The sequence below is a fragment of the Molothrus aeneus genome, chromosome 7 (assembly GCF_037042795.1).
Source record: "Molothrus aeneus isolate 106 chromosome 7, BPBGC_Maene_1.0, whole genome shotgun sequence".
Lineage (NCBI taxonomy): Eukaryota > Metazoa > Chordata > Aves > Passeriformes > Icteridae > Molothrus > Molothrus aeneus.
This window is the reverse complement of record NC_089652.1, coordinates 7794517-7808272: the sequence shown is the minus strand read 5'-3', so window position 1 is coordinate 7808272 and position 13756 is coordinate 7794517. Positions and strand designations below refer to the sequence as shown.

The following is a 13756-nucleotide window of genomic DNA, read 5'->3' as shown; positions in this document are numbered from 1 at the left end:
TACTATAGCCAGTGCATTCACATAAAAAGATCATCCTATAACTTTTGAATGCAGTTTTTTATGTCAGCCCCTGCCCATTAAATGCACCTGTCTACACTTTCATAAATAAGACTCATAAAAAGCCATTTCACAGAAACATCATTGCTGAAACTTATGATTTTAAAACAGATCATTACTTCAGTATATTCTATTTAGCATTATAAAGACCATCTACATCTCAGGAGCTGGTAACAGGCAGCAATTATCCACCTTAACTGCCATCATATGGAAAAAAACCCTAGAAAATTTAGATTCCCACATATATTGAACTTCATGTGATAAGAGAAGGAAGGCTGACATTCTTTATGGGATGAAGAAAGACCTTAAAGGGGCACGATAAAGAAAAAAAAAACCCTAAATTCAACTGCTACATCCTGCACAACCTCACCCATTTCAGCCATTGTAATTCAGTGGGCACGTATATCTACATTTTTACCACCAGTTTGTGTCACTCAAAATGTTTAAATCTTTTGCTCGCAGAGGGTTTGGATTACAGTCATTCCTTATTTAGATGTGTCTCTCTCTGGAAGGAACAGGAGTTTTCTCTCACATTTCTGATGAGGCAAAAGCTAGGAAACACTAGTTATTTTTTCCTTACTTATATGCACCAGTTCCTACACTAGCATCTTTTAATAGAAGGATGCAGGATCAGTAAAATGTACCAAATTCATTTATGTGAGGCAACTCCATTCACTAAAATAAGTAAAACAAAATCGCCATAGTTAATGTTTTCTATTTTGCTCATGCAAATAAATCTCATGACAAAATCAAGTCTAAATTAAGAAAAATAAGTAATTTGGTTTAGATACAAATATACTAAGAATGACAAAAATTTACATAACCATGTAGCATTTAGAGATCTCTGTTACAGAATTACATTAATATCCCTAAGCTACTTAAAAGAGTGATTGAATTTAGAAAAACGCAAACATATCAAATTGAACAGACTTCCATCTGTACTACAGGCTTTTTGCACCACAGCATTTCAGAGTGAGAATGATACCACGTGTGATTTTAAAGGAAAAACTGAAAATGAAAAGTAAAGAGGACTCAAAACCCCTTCCCCAAAACTGGATCACATAAAAAAACAAGCTTCCAATAATGTGATAGATACACAAACATTTTCACAAGCTTTGTCATAACAAGAAAACAAGGACATGCATATTGTTCATCAATTAGTTTTTGTGGGAGAAGGAAAGAGATCCTTAAAGAAAAGATAATTATCATTTTACTGCAATTTATTGCATTCATTCATCAATGAATGGAAAACAGAATGCTAGCTTTTGTGCAGTTTGTGGAGTCATATAGTATTTCTGCAACTGAGAATTTTCTCCATAACACACCTATTTGTTAGCCCAACCAAACTCTACTGAAGCCATGAGAGGCTATGTTGCTTTGAATTTTTTTTTAATCCATATTTAAACATGCAACTTAGACCAGCAAGTCCTGGTATCAACTTTAAACCTGAAATTAACCTTTTTTTCCATATTAGTGCCTACAGTTTGTTTCTCTGTTTTACAAGCTCATGGGTAACATAAGAGACCAGATATCACAACCTGGACTGCTGAAATATTTCATTTGTTAATCATTACCAGTGTAAGTACTTTCTGGAGAAAGCTGAATTTGCTTAAACTTCACATTTTCTTATATTTTTCATTGCCACTATTAGGATGAGAGATGAACAGCTTGATTTTTTTCAATTTGAGATTTAAGCATATCAATCAAGCCGTCAACCCAAATGACTATCAGACAAGTAAAGATAATTCCAGCTGAAATGCAAGCAAACTCACCAGTTCTGGTTCGTGTTAAATCTTGGGGAATCAGGAATGGCTCTACCACTTTTTTAAGGCCAGAGCACTCAGCACACCTTGTCAGCTGAAGTGGCTATTTCATGTCCAAACCATGCCCCTCAATAATCAACTTACACTGGTTATTGACTGCAGATATGATGCCTGTAGTAAAAAATTGTGCTTCAAAATGAAGAACTGGTAATGCTGAAAGTGGAGATGTGTGCTCTCAAGAGAATTGCTCTGATTTATGAAAAGCTGCTGTTCCCATAACAGATTCTCTCCATAAACACTCATGCCACACATCTTAGGAAACTTTTGCCTGTAAAGGATCAGAATTAATTTTCAAAAGAGCTCACTTTCTGTCTTAGCAACTCACATTTCATGGCAATATTTTTGTGAAAGCACAGGTTGCTATCCAGCCTCCAACAGAAGAAAAAGGGGGAAAAAAGTAAAGAAAGCTTGCTTTTAGTGCTTCTTTTCTTGCCTTGTCTACCAATGTCTGCAAATTAAATAATTTCCTGAACATGTAGAAGAAAAATGCTGTTGCTGGGATCAGGTGATGGCATGAGAACAGAGCTCATCAGCAGGAACAGCACAGTCCCAGCTACTGTGGCATCCAGTTTGCCCAGTTCAGAAAGTGGGAGCCATGGCATGAGCAACTACCTTCTCTATGTGCTTCCTGATCATCACTAAGAACATTAGGGAACATTTATTCTCTACATCTGCCCAATTCAGATGCAATCTCTGGTTATTATCCAAGAATCACCCCCATCTGTTTAAATTTCCCTCACAATCCTATGGATTTAAGGCTATTGTTTTTGTAGCTTCAAGGTAGCAGAGCACTGCAAACTCGGAATTCACACAAACTCTGCCAGCACAGCCAGCTGGAAACTGGTTTGGGTTTAGCAAGAAGTGCTTGGGAAGCCACAGCAGTAACACTGTTAACGCCTCAAACTATCCACACACTTGTGGACAGAAGAAACCCACAAATAACCCATCAAGAAATGGAAATAACTGTATCTATGAGATCTGGGGTGAAAAACCAAATACTATAAAGGAAGTTCAGCAACTGAAACTGTTTTAAATGCAGTTATTATGCATGAACACTGATTGAGCCTAGTTCTTCTGAACTTCAATTTGCATTAAAAAGATGTAATTTGAAATACGCAATTTTCACTTATTCTTGACAATTACTTAACTGAAACTTGTTTTTTTTTCCTAGGGTATGAGAATGGAAATGTCAAGAGTGTTACTATGAGTAAAATAAATGGATGACAGCATTGAATTCCTCTGTCTCCTCATGTTCTGAATCATTATTAGGAATCCACACTAATTGCATTCCATTGTGCCTGACAGCTTTTATATGATACTTGTTTCTTGTTGGGGCAAGAAAATAACACAAGAAATTAACTGAACAACAGAGCAAATGTCTTTGAATACAATGAAATTCCAAAAATATAGGTAAGGAATTAGTGAGAAATTAATAAGAATTTTCCCTTGAAGAAATGAAAACAGAGAGAAGTTAATTGACACTCCTCAAATGATCCCAGGAAAGTGAGGATACAACTTCACACCTGATTGTAAAGGTAAGATGCAGAAACTGCCAAGGGCAATATGAAATAGTGAAATAGTCCGAACTCTGAGAAAATATCCAATAAAACACAACTGGTCTGTTCCTAAAACATGACAGGCTGAGCTTCAAGCATTACCAGAAGTCATTAGGAAAAAAAAAGAGGAAAATAATTACATAGTCTCCTAGACAAAACAATCTACAATCCCCTAGTTTCTTTCTCACTTGTGATAAATCAATCCCCAATTAAAGAATAATGAAATGGTTTCTCAAATGATCTGCAAGAAGCTTGGCAACACCATCAAGCCCCTGAAAAGTGCTATCTGTTGATAGCAATGTTACAATTACAAGAGAAAATACTCAGTGCTTAAGGAGAGCACAGACTATGGGTTTAATCTTGTTTCCTCCTGCTGTCAGGGTATTAAAAGATCTTTTATCCTATTTTGCAGCCTTTGTAAGTGTATCTTCCTTCTGAGGTCACGTGCTGATATTCTGGACTGCTTCTCTTACCTTGATTCACCTGGCTTTAACAAACAAGTGCACTGGACACACAAGGATGCAGTGATGTTGGCATTCCATGTTGGCCTAAGTACAGAGACTCCTTTTATTTCCAGCTTTAATACTGACACCAAAGCAGAAACTCTTGCTATATAAACAAAATATTTACACTCAGTCCAGCTGAGGTTACACCTACTCATTCATGCTAGGGCTTCATCTCAGTATGTGTCACACTTAGAGACCTTTAGAAGAAAACATGGAAAATAAATAAATGAGACCTACTGAGTATTTTCTACCTTACAAACAAATGGGGTAAATATCAACAAAGCTGTCAGTAAAAAAACCTTCACCCCTAATGCTCCTTCTAAAGACTTATGTTTAATCATAAGCAGTTCATGAAAGAGACTAAGCAAGACAGAGGAGCAACAGATATAACTCTGAATATTTAGTGCTTTGATATCCTTTTGGAAAGCATGCATTTCAGATTGCTACAATCCAGAATAGCTTCTTACAGCTAAAAATATCCTGCTGCATGAGATATTTCAAGTATATTAAACACAGTTTGAAAAAAAAATAGCTTCTCCAAGAATAAGAATCCAATAAATATATATATATATTTATATATATATATATATATATATATATTTAAGAAAAGTCACTGATTCTTAGAAGTTCTAAAACCCTCCGGCGCCTCCTTTGGTGTGTGCAGGCAAAAAAGGAAAACAGAATTTGTATTTTATGTTTATGTATTGATATTTGTGTGTGTAAACACATCCTGCAATAAAAAATATATGAAATTCAACTTCAGCCTTGGAATGCAGAAAGCTCTGTAAGTACCAATCAAGAATGCTTTGCTCCATACATCTTCTAGAAGGGCTGCTCATTTTTATCTGGATAATTCAATGCAATGATTACATTTTTCTTTGTATAATTCTTAATATTCCAAATAGGTTTTACAGGGCATTTATGTCTCCATGAAATATAATCTAAATTACCTACCTTTCTTCCTGCTAAAAGCCCGATTCATGTTGAAAAATTTATCCAGTCAATGCTTCCTGTGTTTGGTTTTTTCCTCCCCACTTCAACCTGCAGAACAACACACATAAGAAAACAGAAAATTCCATTATTCTAGTTGAAGTTCTATTTATTGTCATATTAAAGACACTGCAAATGACCTTAAGAATTCTGAAATCATGCTGAGAAAGCAGGGATGTGCTTTGCTGAGGAAGAAATTTCAGCATTGAGAAGATCTATGTTCAAAACACCCAGAGGTACTTCATACAGAAAGACATTTTAAGGTTCCCTTAAGCTGTTCTCCCAAAGATTTCAGAGGCACAGAGCAGGTGGCCTTATACATATACATGAAGACAAATACCACACACAAATAGGTTGGAAAGAAAGCTTTAAAATGAAAGCTGGCTCCATAAAAACATTCAGTACACATTTGCACTGCCCTGTTTTGTGTCATTTAGGCTGCCAGATTATTTCAAGCTAGGCTTTCTTCTTCACATGGGCTTGACACCAAGGAAAAAAAAAAAATAAAATCACAATATATAGACTCTTGTTCACTCAGGGACTCAATACTGATAAAATTGCATTCTATCAGTGTTACTACATCCTTGCTCCCTCTTCCTCAGATTGAACAGTAATATCTGAATTTTCTTCCCTTAAAAACACAGATCCACTCTTAATTATTATTTAATTTTTGATTCACAATACTATTTTTGAATTTTATTATTTACCAACATAAAAAATAAAATCCACTACATCCAAAGCTATTCAACACCATCCCATTTTGCACTACAGAGCTTTTACTTCTACTAACACATGTAAAGATATTCCCATTACTACTTTTCATTCTGTTCAGATTTTCCAAGCAAAAGTTTTACCAGTTCACTTTTTATCCCCAAAAGTTTCTCTTTCTCTGCTCTCCAAGCAGTTCAAAGGAAAAGAAAAAAAAAAGGGATTGTAAAAAAAGAAAATCCAGATATTTTGTTACCAGATGATTTTTTAATCAACCAGAGCAGTACTTTTGCTCTGAATAAAAACAAAACTTAGGCCAGTGTTTCAAATGTCAGCATTAAAATGACAAATTCATTTAAGATACTTCAAGCAGCTCATGAATACTTCTTGTAGTGCTCATCCCCCTTTTTCAAGTAAGTGCAATACCAATTAATGCAATTATATCCCAATTTCAATGTAAATATTTGACAATTTTCAGATTGGAATACATGGGAGAGGACAGCTAGGAAAAAAAAAAAAAAAACAAAAACAAAAACCAACAAACCAAAATATCAAAAGCTCCATTTTATTTTCCACTAATCACTGACGCAGCAGACTACTCCACACAGTCCTGTGAGAATGAAGGGGCAATTCCTCTTTAACAAAACTCACACAGCACCCTGGACATAAAAACCAACCATTTGTTCCTTAAAGCACAGGTACCAGACCACTGTAGTACAGATTTTACTGAGCATTTAAGAAGGGAGGGCATGACAATCAGCACAGGCAGGAGTTACCCATGCAGTTTCCATGCCAAGATTTTGATGCCAAGCCTTGACTGCATTTGGTGCCCAGCAGTTCAAAGAGCAGGGCTGGGGAAGCCTCACCCACCCCAGAGCCATCCCCTGCCCTCACTGTCATCAGCACCACACAACAGCTGGGGGACCCCAGCAACCAAAAACACCCATGAGGGTGTCCTAGGAATGGTTGTAGCAGCATGCCTAGAAAGGGCAATGGCATTAATGGGGGAATTCCAACACACATCAGGGTCCCCAAAATCTGAGAACGCATGAGTAGCTCTCCTGGCAGGGCAGGCAGTGTGGGGCTTTCACCAGTGTGAAGTGAGGACAATCAACTCAGTTGACATAGAACTTTCTACTGTTCTTTCTTATTACTCTATGTCAGAGATAAACTTTTTGTATGTTATTTATATATATATATATGTTTTGTTGGAATTGAAATTATGAAAATAGTTTCAGCAATGCTGGCCATTTTCAACTAAGTAGTCAATAAATTTTGGCTTTTATTAGTATAGGTTACTTCAATGGTAATAGCTTTTTTAGCAACTACAAGTGTGTTTGGCTTACAGGTTTAACACAGGAACCCTATTAGATATGCTTAGGATATATAAGCAGTAGCACAACTTTGTTCAGGGTGTTCACCCTTGTGAGTTACCACAGTTAATTTTGAGTAAAGAAAATTCCTTTCCCCTCTAAGATACCTCTGGCAGTTGTCTTGCACAGCATTAGACCAAACACTTTATTCTCCTCCATGATGGGATCGTAACATGCCCTTTTTCAGAAAGCCTTTTTTTGGTGTATTCCTGTCTCATCCAAGAGACTGTTAAGGAACATATTTGAGATGGTTACTGCATAGAGCAGCTCCTAATTAGAAACTCTGCAGGCACATCACAGGGCAGCTGGCTGGCCACATTTCTAAAGCTCACCATTCAAGTATTTTGTTTAAAACACAGTGTAACTAAGTGTATGTTTTTTCCTCATGAGCGAGGATATATTACCATTAAAGTAACCTATGCTAATAAAAGCCAAAATTTATTGACTACTTATCTAAAAATGGCCAGTATTGCCAAAACTATGTTCATTATTTCAATTCCAACAAAACATCAGTAGAACAAAACACAGATGTGGTTTAGGCACCAAACAGTATCAAAACACTTAATCAGTGTACTTCCACTTCACACAGAAAACGCTATTAAATAGGGAACCAGAATTAGCTACATGTAACTGCTTTTACAATTCCCTCAAACTCTGATATGAACATCATCACTAACCTCTCAGATGCTGTAAAAAGCAGATGATTAAATGCTCCATAAAATTTTGCTATTAACAGAAGACCAAGCCAAACACCACCAGGTTCATTTCAATCTCCTCAGTGGGGCTTGGGGCACAAGGGTGGTTATCACACAGTGATACACAGCACTGGGAAGTTTTCAATCAGAAAAGCAAAGTTATGTTTAGACATATCCTGCAATATCTTTGTCCATGATATTCCAATGACAAAGAATAAAACTCTTAGGAGCAAGCAAGCTGTTCTCTGGTAATGGAAGATAGGTTTTTTGGCAGAAAACAATTGAGTTTCTGACAAATCTCAGCACACCAAACCACTGGAACAGACCATTCTGTTAAAAGCCTTTAAGGAGCCAAAAGGAGGGCAAGTCAAAGAACCCCATTCTGGTGCAGGGAGCCCTGTGGACAAGGGGAGAGTCCTGCCTATAAACCACTTGACTTGCAAGGGTAAAGCAGTTGTAACAATCAGAGGCATTAGGGAATAGGAATGTGGACCAAGCCATTCCATTACTCATCACTCAGGAAGACACACCTAGGTAAAGAGCATTTCTCCACCTTACTCCAAAGGGTTTTCTTCAGCTTTGTCCAGAATCCAAACCCTCCTGGGAAATAGAAAACCTGCACAGGATTCCACAGAGTGGTTAACCGAAAAATTGCGAAGAGTTCTGACAGGTACAAACTAGGGAAAATCAGGGTAATAACAGAGATAAAAGAAACAAAAAGAAAAAAAGAAAGAAAAGTCTTAGAAAATAATTTTATTACGGTAAAATATTCCAATGACAGACAAAGACCCTGAGCAGGAGACATTGACACCCACGGTCTGAACACCAACATGGGCATATGTCCTGGGCAGGTGGGTGTTTAAGCTGTCATATCCAACTTTAAGCAGTCACAGAGAAAGCAAACACCATCTCCTTTTTTCTTCACTCTCATTAACCCCTTGCTTTTCACCAAGGGGGGTCTTGTCACAGCAAGGAAGAAACTGCAGAATGGCGAGGGGAAACAAGCGGCCTTGGTGTTGGCAGGTATTTGGACCGGGGAGTGCAAGGGTGGCAAGATCTGAAGCTGAGATTACTGAGTAATTACTTTTTAACACTGACAGTCACGTTGGTGGCTGTCTCCTCTGCCTAATGCAGCAAAGGCAGTGAACAATGAAGTGGAGTGGCAGCCTTCCAGCTGCCAGCACAAGGGCTGCAGCCCTCCCTGCCTGCTGAAACAACACAACAACTTCCACACAGGCGCCTCCACACGCCTGCGGGCTCCTTCAGAGGGCTGGGGTTTGATGTCTTTTCTAAATTTAGAGCTGTCTCAGACAAGCCAAGAGAACACACTTAAGAAGGGGAAAAAACAAGCAGTGAATGTAATTCATCTCCTTTGTCTCTTATTTCCTCTTAGAAATATTCCTGAGCACTTATTTGGGGTTTCCTCCCAGTCAGTCCCTTGGAATGGCATGGGCTATAACAATTACCTGGTCTTAGTCTTTGATTTTATGTTTCTTTTTCCTTCCAGAAATAATTACAACAAAACCTCCCTAAAAAGTCCAACTTGTACCCATCCACTCCCTGTAATAAAAAATAGAATCCAATCTGTCCCTTCCCTCACACACACACAGAGAGCTCCCCTACAAAGGCGAATTTAGCTTCAGAAGACATGAAGATTCAGACTCTTCCCCCTCCCAGATCCCAGCCTTTAAAGCACACTGGGTAACATTCCTTAAAGAATGAAGCACAAAATGTCTTAAAAGCCTGTTTTGTAAGGGCTGCAGCACACAGGAATGTGTGATTCATTAACTTGAAATGAAACTTAGGCTTATAAAGTTATTTCTGAAGGAAAGATGAGAAACTGGAATACAATACCAGCTTTGTTAGTATTTTTCTGATTTAGACCAAAATTCCATGAAAATATTACTCTAATATAATGTGGGGCATAACAGAAAAAAAATTTCCATAATACAAGACTGCATTGAGTAATACACAAACCAAAGTAAACATCTAAATATCAGGAGGCACTTTCCCTTCCTTTTGTATGAAGGTAACTATAACATAAACTTGCCACAACCCTGTTTCCTCTGAAGCAGTAAAATCATCAAGAAATGGCACATCAATGAACATATTTTGGTGCAGACCCAAACTTGCACTCTGATGCTAAGAGAGCAGCAAGCACTTTCCATCATGGTTATGAAAACACATATGCCCTTTATGTTTATAAACAATAACAGAACAGTCTGTAGGGCTGTAAACTACAAGAGAATTTAAACAAATTTAGAACTACAAAAACTTGCAGGAAAAATAACTTAAAACCAACACAGCTCTATGGGCTTCAGCAAGATTGAAAATCTTTCCTTCAAATGAAGTTCTTGCCATACACTTGCGCTTTACAATTCATAAAAGCACAAATGGAGTATAAAGGAAAGCATTCAGTCACCAGAAAACTTTACTTTCAAAGTTTTACTCATAACCACATTTTCAAAGACATTCATTAGCCAGAGCCAAGTGGCAGCCAAACACTGCTCCAAAAGGTGAATCTGCAGAAATACAAAATTACTTATTGCAGTTCTTCAACTTGGCAGAGGATGAGGCTGGGCAGACTGGGAAAGAGCCGGTCTTCTATCTAAAATTCCCATCTTCCGATCACCAAAGCAGACACTGCTGTTGAGATGGCAGAATTGCCAAGGGAACAGAGCCCAAACAGCTCTGCTGGCCCTTGAGCCTGCAGGGTGTGAGTGAAGTGCCCAGAGGCGTCACTGGGGCTCACCCGGTGTGAGTAAAGAGAAGACAGAAATGATGCGGGCAAACACCACAACAGCTGGAAGCCACAGCCTAGGAAAGAGCCCACCTTCCAACACTGCTTCTCCTTCTGTGAGTGGAATGGGCAGGAACACCCCAGTCTGAAGGCTGAAGACCCTCCTGTGGTGTGACTGAGATCACCCTGCTCTCCCCAAGCTCCTGAAACCACCAGGAAGGTACAAGAGGCACGCATATTCCCTATATTTTTCTTCCCCTCTCTCAAGCAGTACAAGCCTAGTACTGCTGTGGCAAGTGCATTCCAGCCCACAGCAAGGAGTCTTTCAGACTACAGGTAAAGCATTTCTCATACAGTAGATCTGCCAAAAAGTATTTGCAGAAACCAAGGACAAGGAGACAGTAGTGTTTTGCTATAAATATCAATATCAAAGAGAGGCCAGGAAGCAGAAAATCTATATGAAACTCATGCAGTTTTCACAAAACTTTTCTAGGTGATTTTTTACTCTTCCACTTCTTAAAATAATCTGTTCCTTTCAATGGGAAAAAAATGAAAATAAAGATGAGTAAACAGGTGACAAGGGGATATCACTCAGACAGTTGACAGCAAAAACAATTCCTTAGGCAAGGTGATCACTAACTTTTGTTTTACAGCAAGAAGAAATATCAACATCAATAAGCATAGCAAGAATAAACTTCAGTATTGAAACAGAACTACAAAGAAAATGCGTTTATAATAGTTGTGAGCACCAATAAATCCTCAGACAAGATGATAATGGAATGACCTTTAAAAACCCCGGACAAATAGAAAATGTATTTGTTCCACAAAAATAGCTCTCTGGATATGTTTTAAAACATTAGGGACAATGTAATTTAGAAAATATTGCACTTCTCAGCGTATTTACTGGTAAACAATAATTTTTTTATTATGCTTAATTATGCTGATACATATTAGTGGATTATATGACTCATTGAACAAACTGAAGTTTATACTGTCCAAGCAAAAAGAGTCATTGCAAACACAAGAGCATCCTCTTCTGCAGAAACCAGTTCTATTATTTCTATTTTCTCTTATTTGGTTCATTGTGACTAAATAACCATAACAAGATATAAGAGAGGAGCTTTCTTTTTCCTGCACTCCACAAGCACCAGTGACTCAAATGTGAAGGATTTCACATTCTTACTCCACTGTAGAAGAACTTACAAATGTCAGATGCTCAGAGCCAGCAGAAGGGCTTTATGTGTTTTTTTCTCTCCCAAAGAGCTCAGACACCTTCATCTGCTCCCAAAGGACAGACAGATGGCAAACATCTTGCAGACAAGAGTATTCTGTATTTCACATCCCATTAGCCATTTGATCAGCTAGATGGAATCAGAACAAGATTTCTGCCTGTCCCACTACTTTCAGATGGATGACTGAGCACCTGGGGAGCTTTGCGAGTGCTCTTTTGTTAACAGCAACAGAGTTCATCACTGGGGTCTACCACAGACAGGTAAACACAGAACAGCTCTTAAAAATAAACCAGTTCTGGTGGAAGGGATTACTGGGCACCTGAGATTTTGACTCACAGGAGGAGTACTTTTTCACAATTTCACACACAGTTCTGGCTTGAATAAATAGATACAGTCAAATAAAGGTATTCCCTGACACAAAGTATGGTTACTTCCATGCTAGCATCAGTTTCTCCTCTATAAGAGCTGATTGCTCTAGAGCAATCTAGATAACCTATTTATTTAATTACTCGCAGATGATTTTCAAACCCTTCCTTTTATTTTTTTTTTAAGGGGGAGGGAATTTATTTGAAACTTTCAGGTCTCAAAACAGCAGCAAATTTTGTTAACCTTCTGAATTTTTTCCATTTACTGGAAAAAAATGACATTTTTTACATTTACTGAATTCATTGCATTTTCGTAATCACATTGTAAAAAGAGCTGCTGACAGAAAAGGCAAAGACCAAAAGGCTCATTAGGTATTCTGAAGGTAAATCTCCAAACAAAGCACACCAATTTCAGAAATAGGTTTAGATCCACTTAGAGTAAAAACTCATCATATTTAGCAGATCTGTTATAGAGGCACAAGATTTTAACAAAAGACATCATTTTTCTCCTCTACCAAAGCATACTTGGCCAATCCTGGAAAGTGCATCAGACATTCCATTGTGCACATATGCTCAACAGGTCCCAGAAGACCACTTCATGTGCTTCCCTCAGTGTGCATTAACCTTAATTGAAGTTCAAAAGCTGATTACTGATGTTCCAAAGATGATTAAGATGAAGAGAAAGCCCCAGATGTCTGTTTAGGCAAAAGTAACCAAAAAAATTCTGGGTAGGTACCAGGGAACAACCTGCAAGAGAAGAATGAGAAGCGATGTGCCTTCATCTCTCCACACATGCTCCTGTATTTTTGTTACTCCTGTACAGCACACACTAGATATTTTCTTTGCTACAGTCCTCTCAATAGGCTCATTCCTATTTATAAATGCAAAATGAAAAATGTAATCACCTTTTCTTCAAGGGATCTGAACTATGACATTCCAAATGGTGTCCTAAGTCTCTGAAATCAGTTTGGGTTTTCTCTTCTAATTGTAAAAAGTTTTGGGCCTTTGTTTTTATTCAGGTATGTTTTTTTAATGTAAAAGATACAAAATTAGCAGGGATCATCCTCTAACAGAAATGAGGCATACTGTATGTTGTCATTATTTAAATCTAATTTATCTGCAGGACTTAAAGTCCATACTTCTGTAACTTAATTTGGGGTCCCTTGTCCCACAGCTGTCCCTCAAAGGAGAACCAGAACCCCATATAATCTCTAAGCATGCAGACTTCTATGCATGCTATATAATCTGTCCTTCTTGTTCCCTACAGCCCAAATCCTACCAGCACTCAGCTCCAGTTCTAAAGGTTACATGACAAAAAATATCACTATCATAAAAATTTCTAATAATTTAGTTTCTCATAATCAATTTATGAACATATTACATACTTCTGAAACAATGGCATTTGCTTAACAAGAGTTTAAGAAGTGTCATTCACTTCACAAAGACTTAATATCCGTGATACTGAACACAATCCCTTACTATTAAAATCAATAGATTTCTCATTGATATTAATGCATTCAGATTCCTTGCTTTAACTTGTTAGCCTCAAGGACAGTATTAAGTTTTATTTATACAGATCAGAAGGGCTTTATTAAGTCATTTCAACATTTTTCAAAATTGAGAAAAGTTAGCAATATCCACTTTCTCACTTGTACTAAATGAATCTCAGAGGGAGTATCTTGAAAAACAAGATTATTATATTGGTTTTTAG

At 37.6% G+C, this 13756-nt stretch overlaps 1 protein-coding gene across 7 annotated transcripts in view; it reads right to left on the bottom strand.

The window, feature by feature from the left end:
* The window catches only part of GULP1 (GULP PTB domain containing engulfment adaptor 1), a 144754-nt gene that overhangs the window by 71623 nt on the left and 59375 nt on the right, over nucleotides 1–13756 (bottom strand). For all 7 annotated transcript variants that reach the window (XM_066553234.1, XM_066553237.1, XM_066553236.1 and 4 more), the window contains one exon: nucleotides 4897–4983. In XM_066553234.1, coding sequence (XP_066409331.1) covers nucleotides 4897–4924 — 28 coding nt within the window. In that variant the 5' untranslated portion in view covers nucleotides 4925–4983. The remainder of the gene's footprint in view (nucleotides 1–4896; nucleotides 4984–13756) is intronic.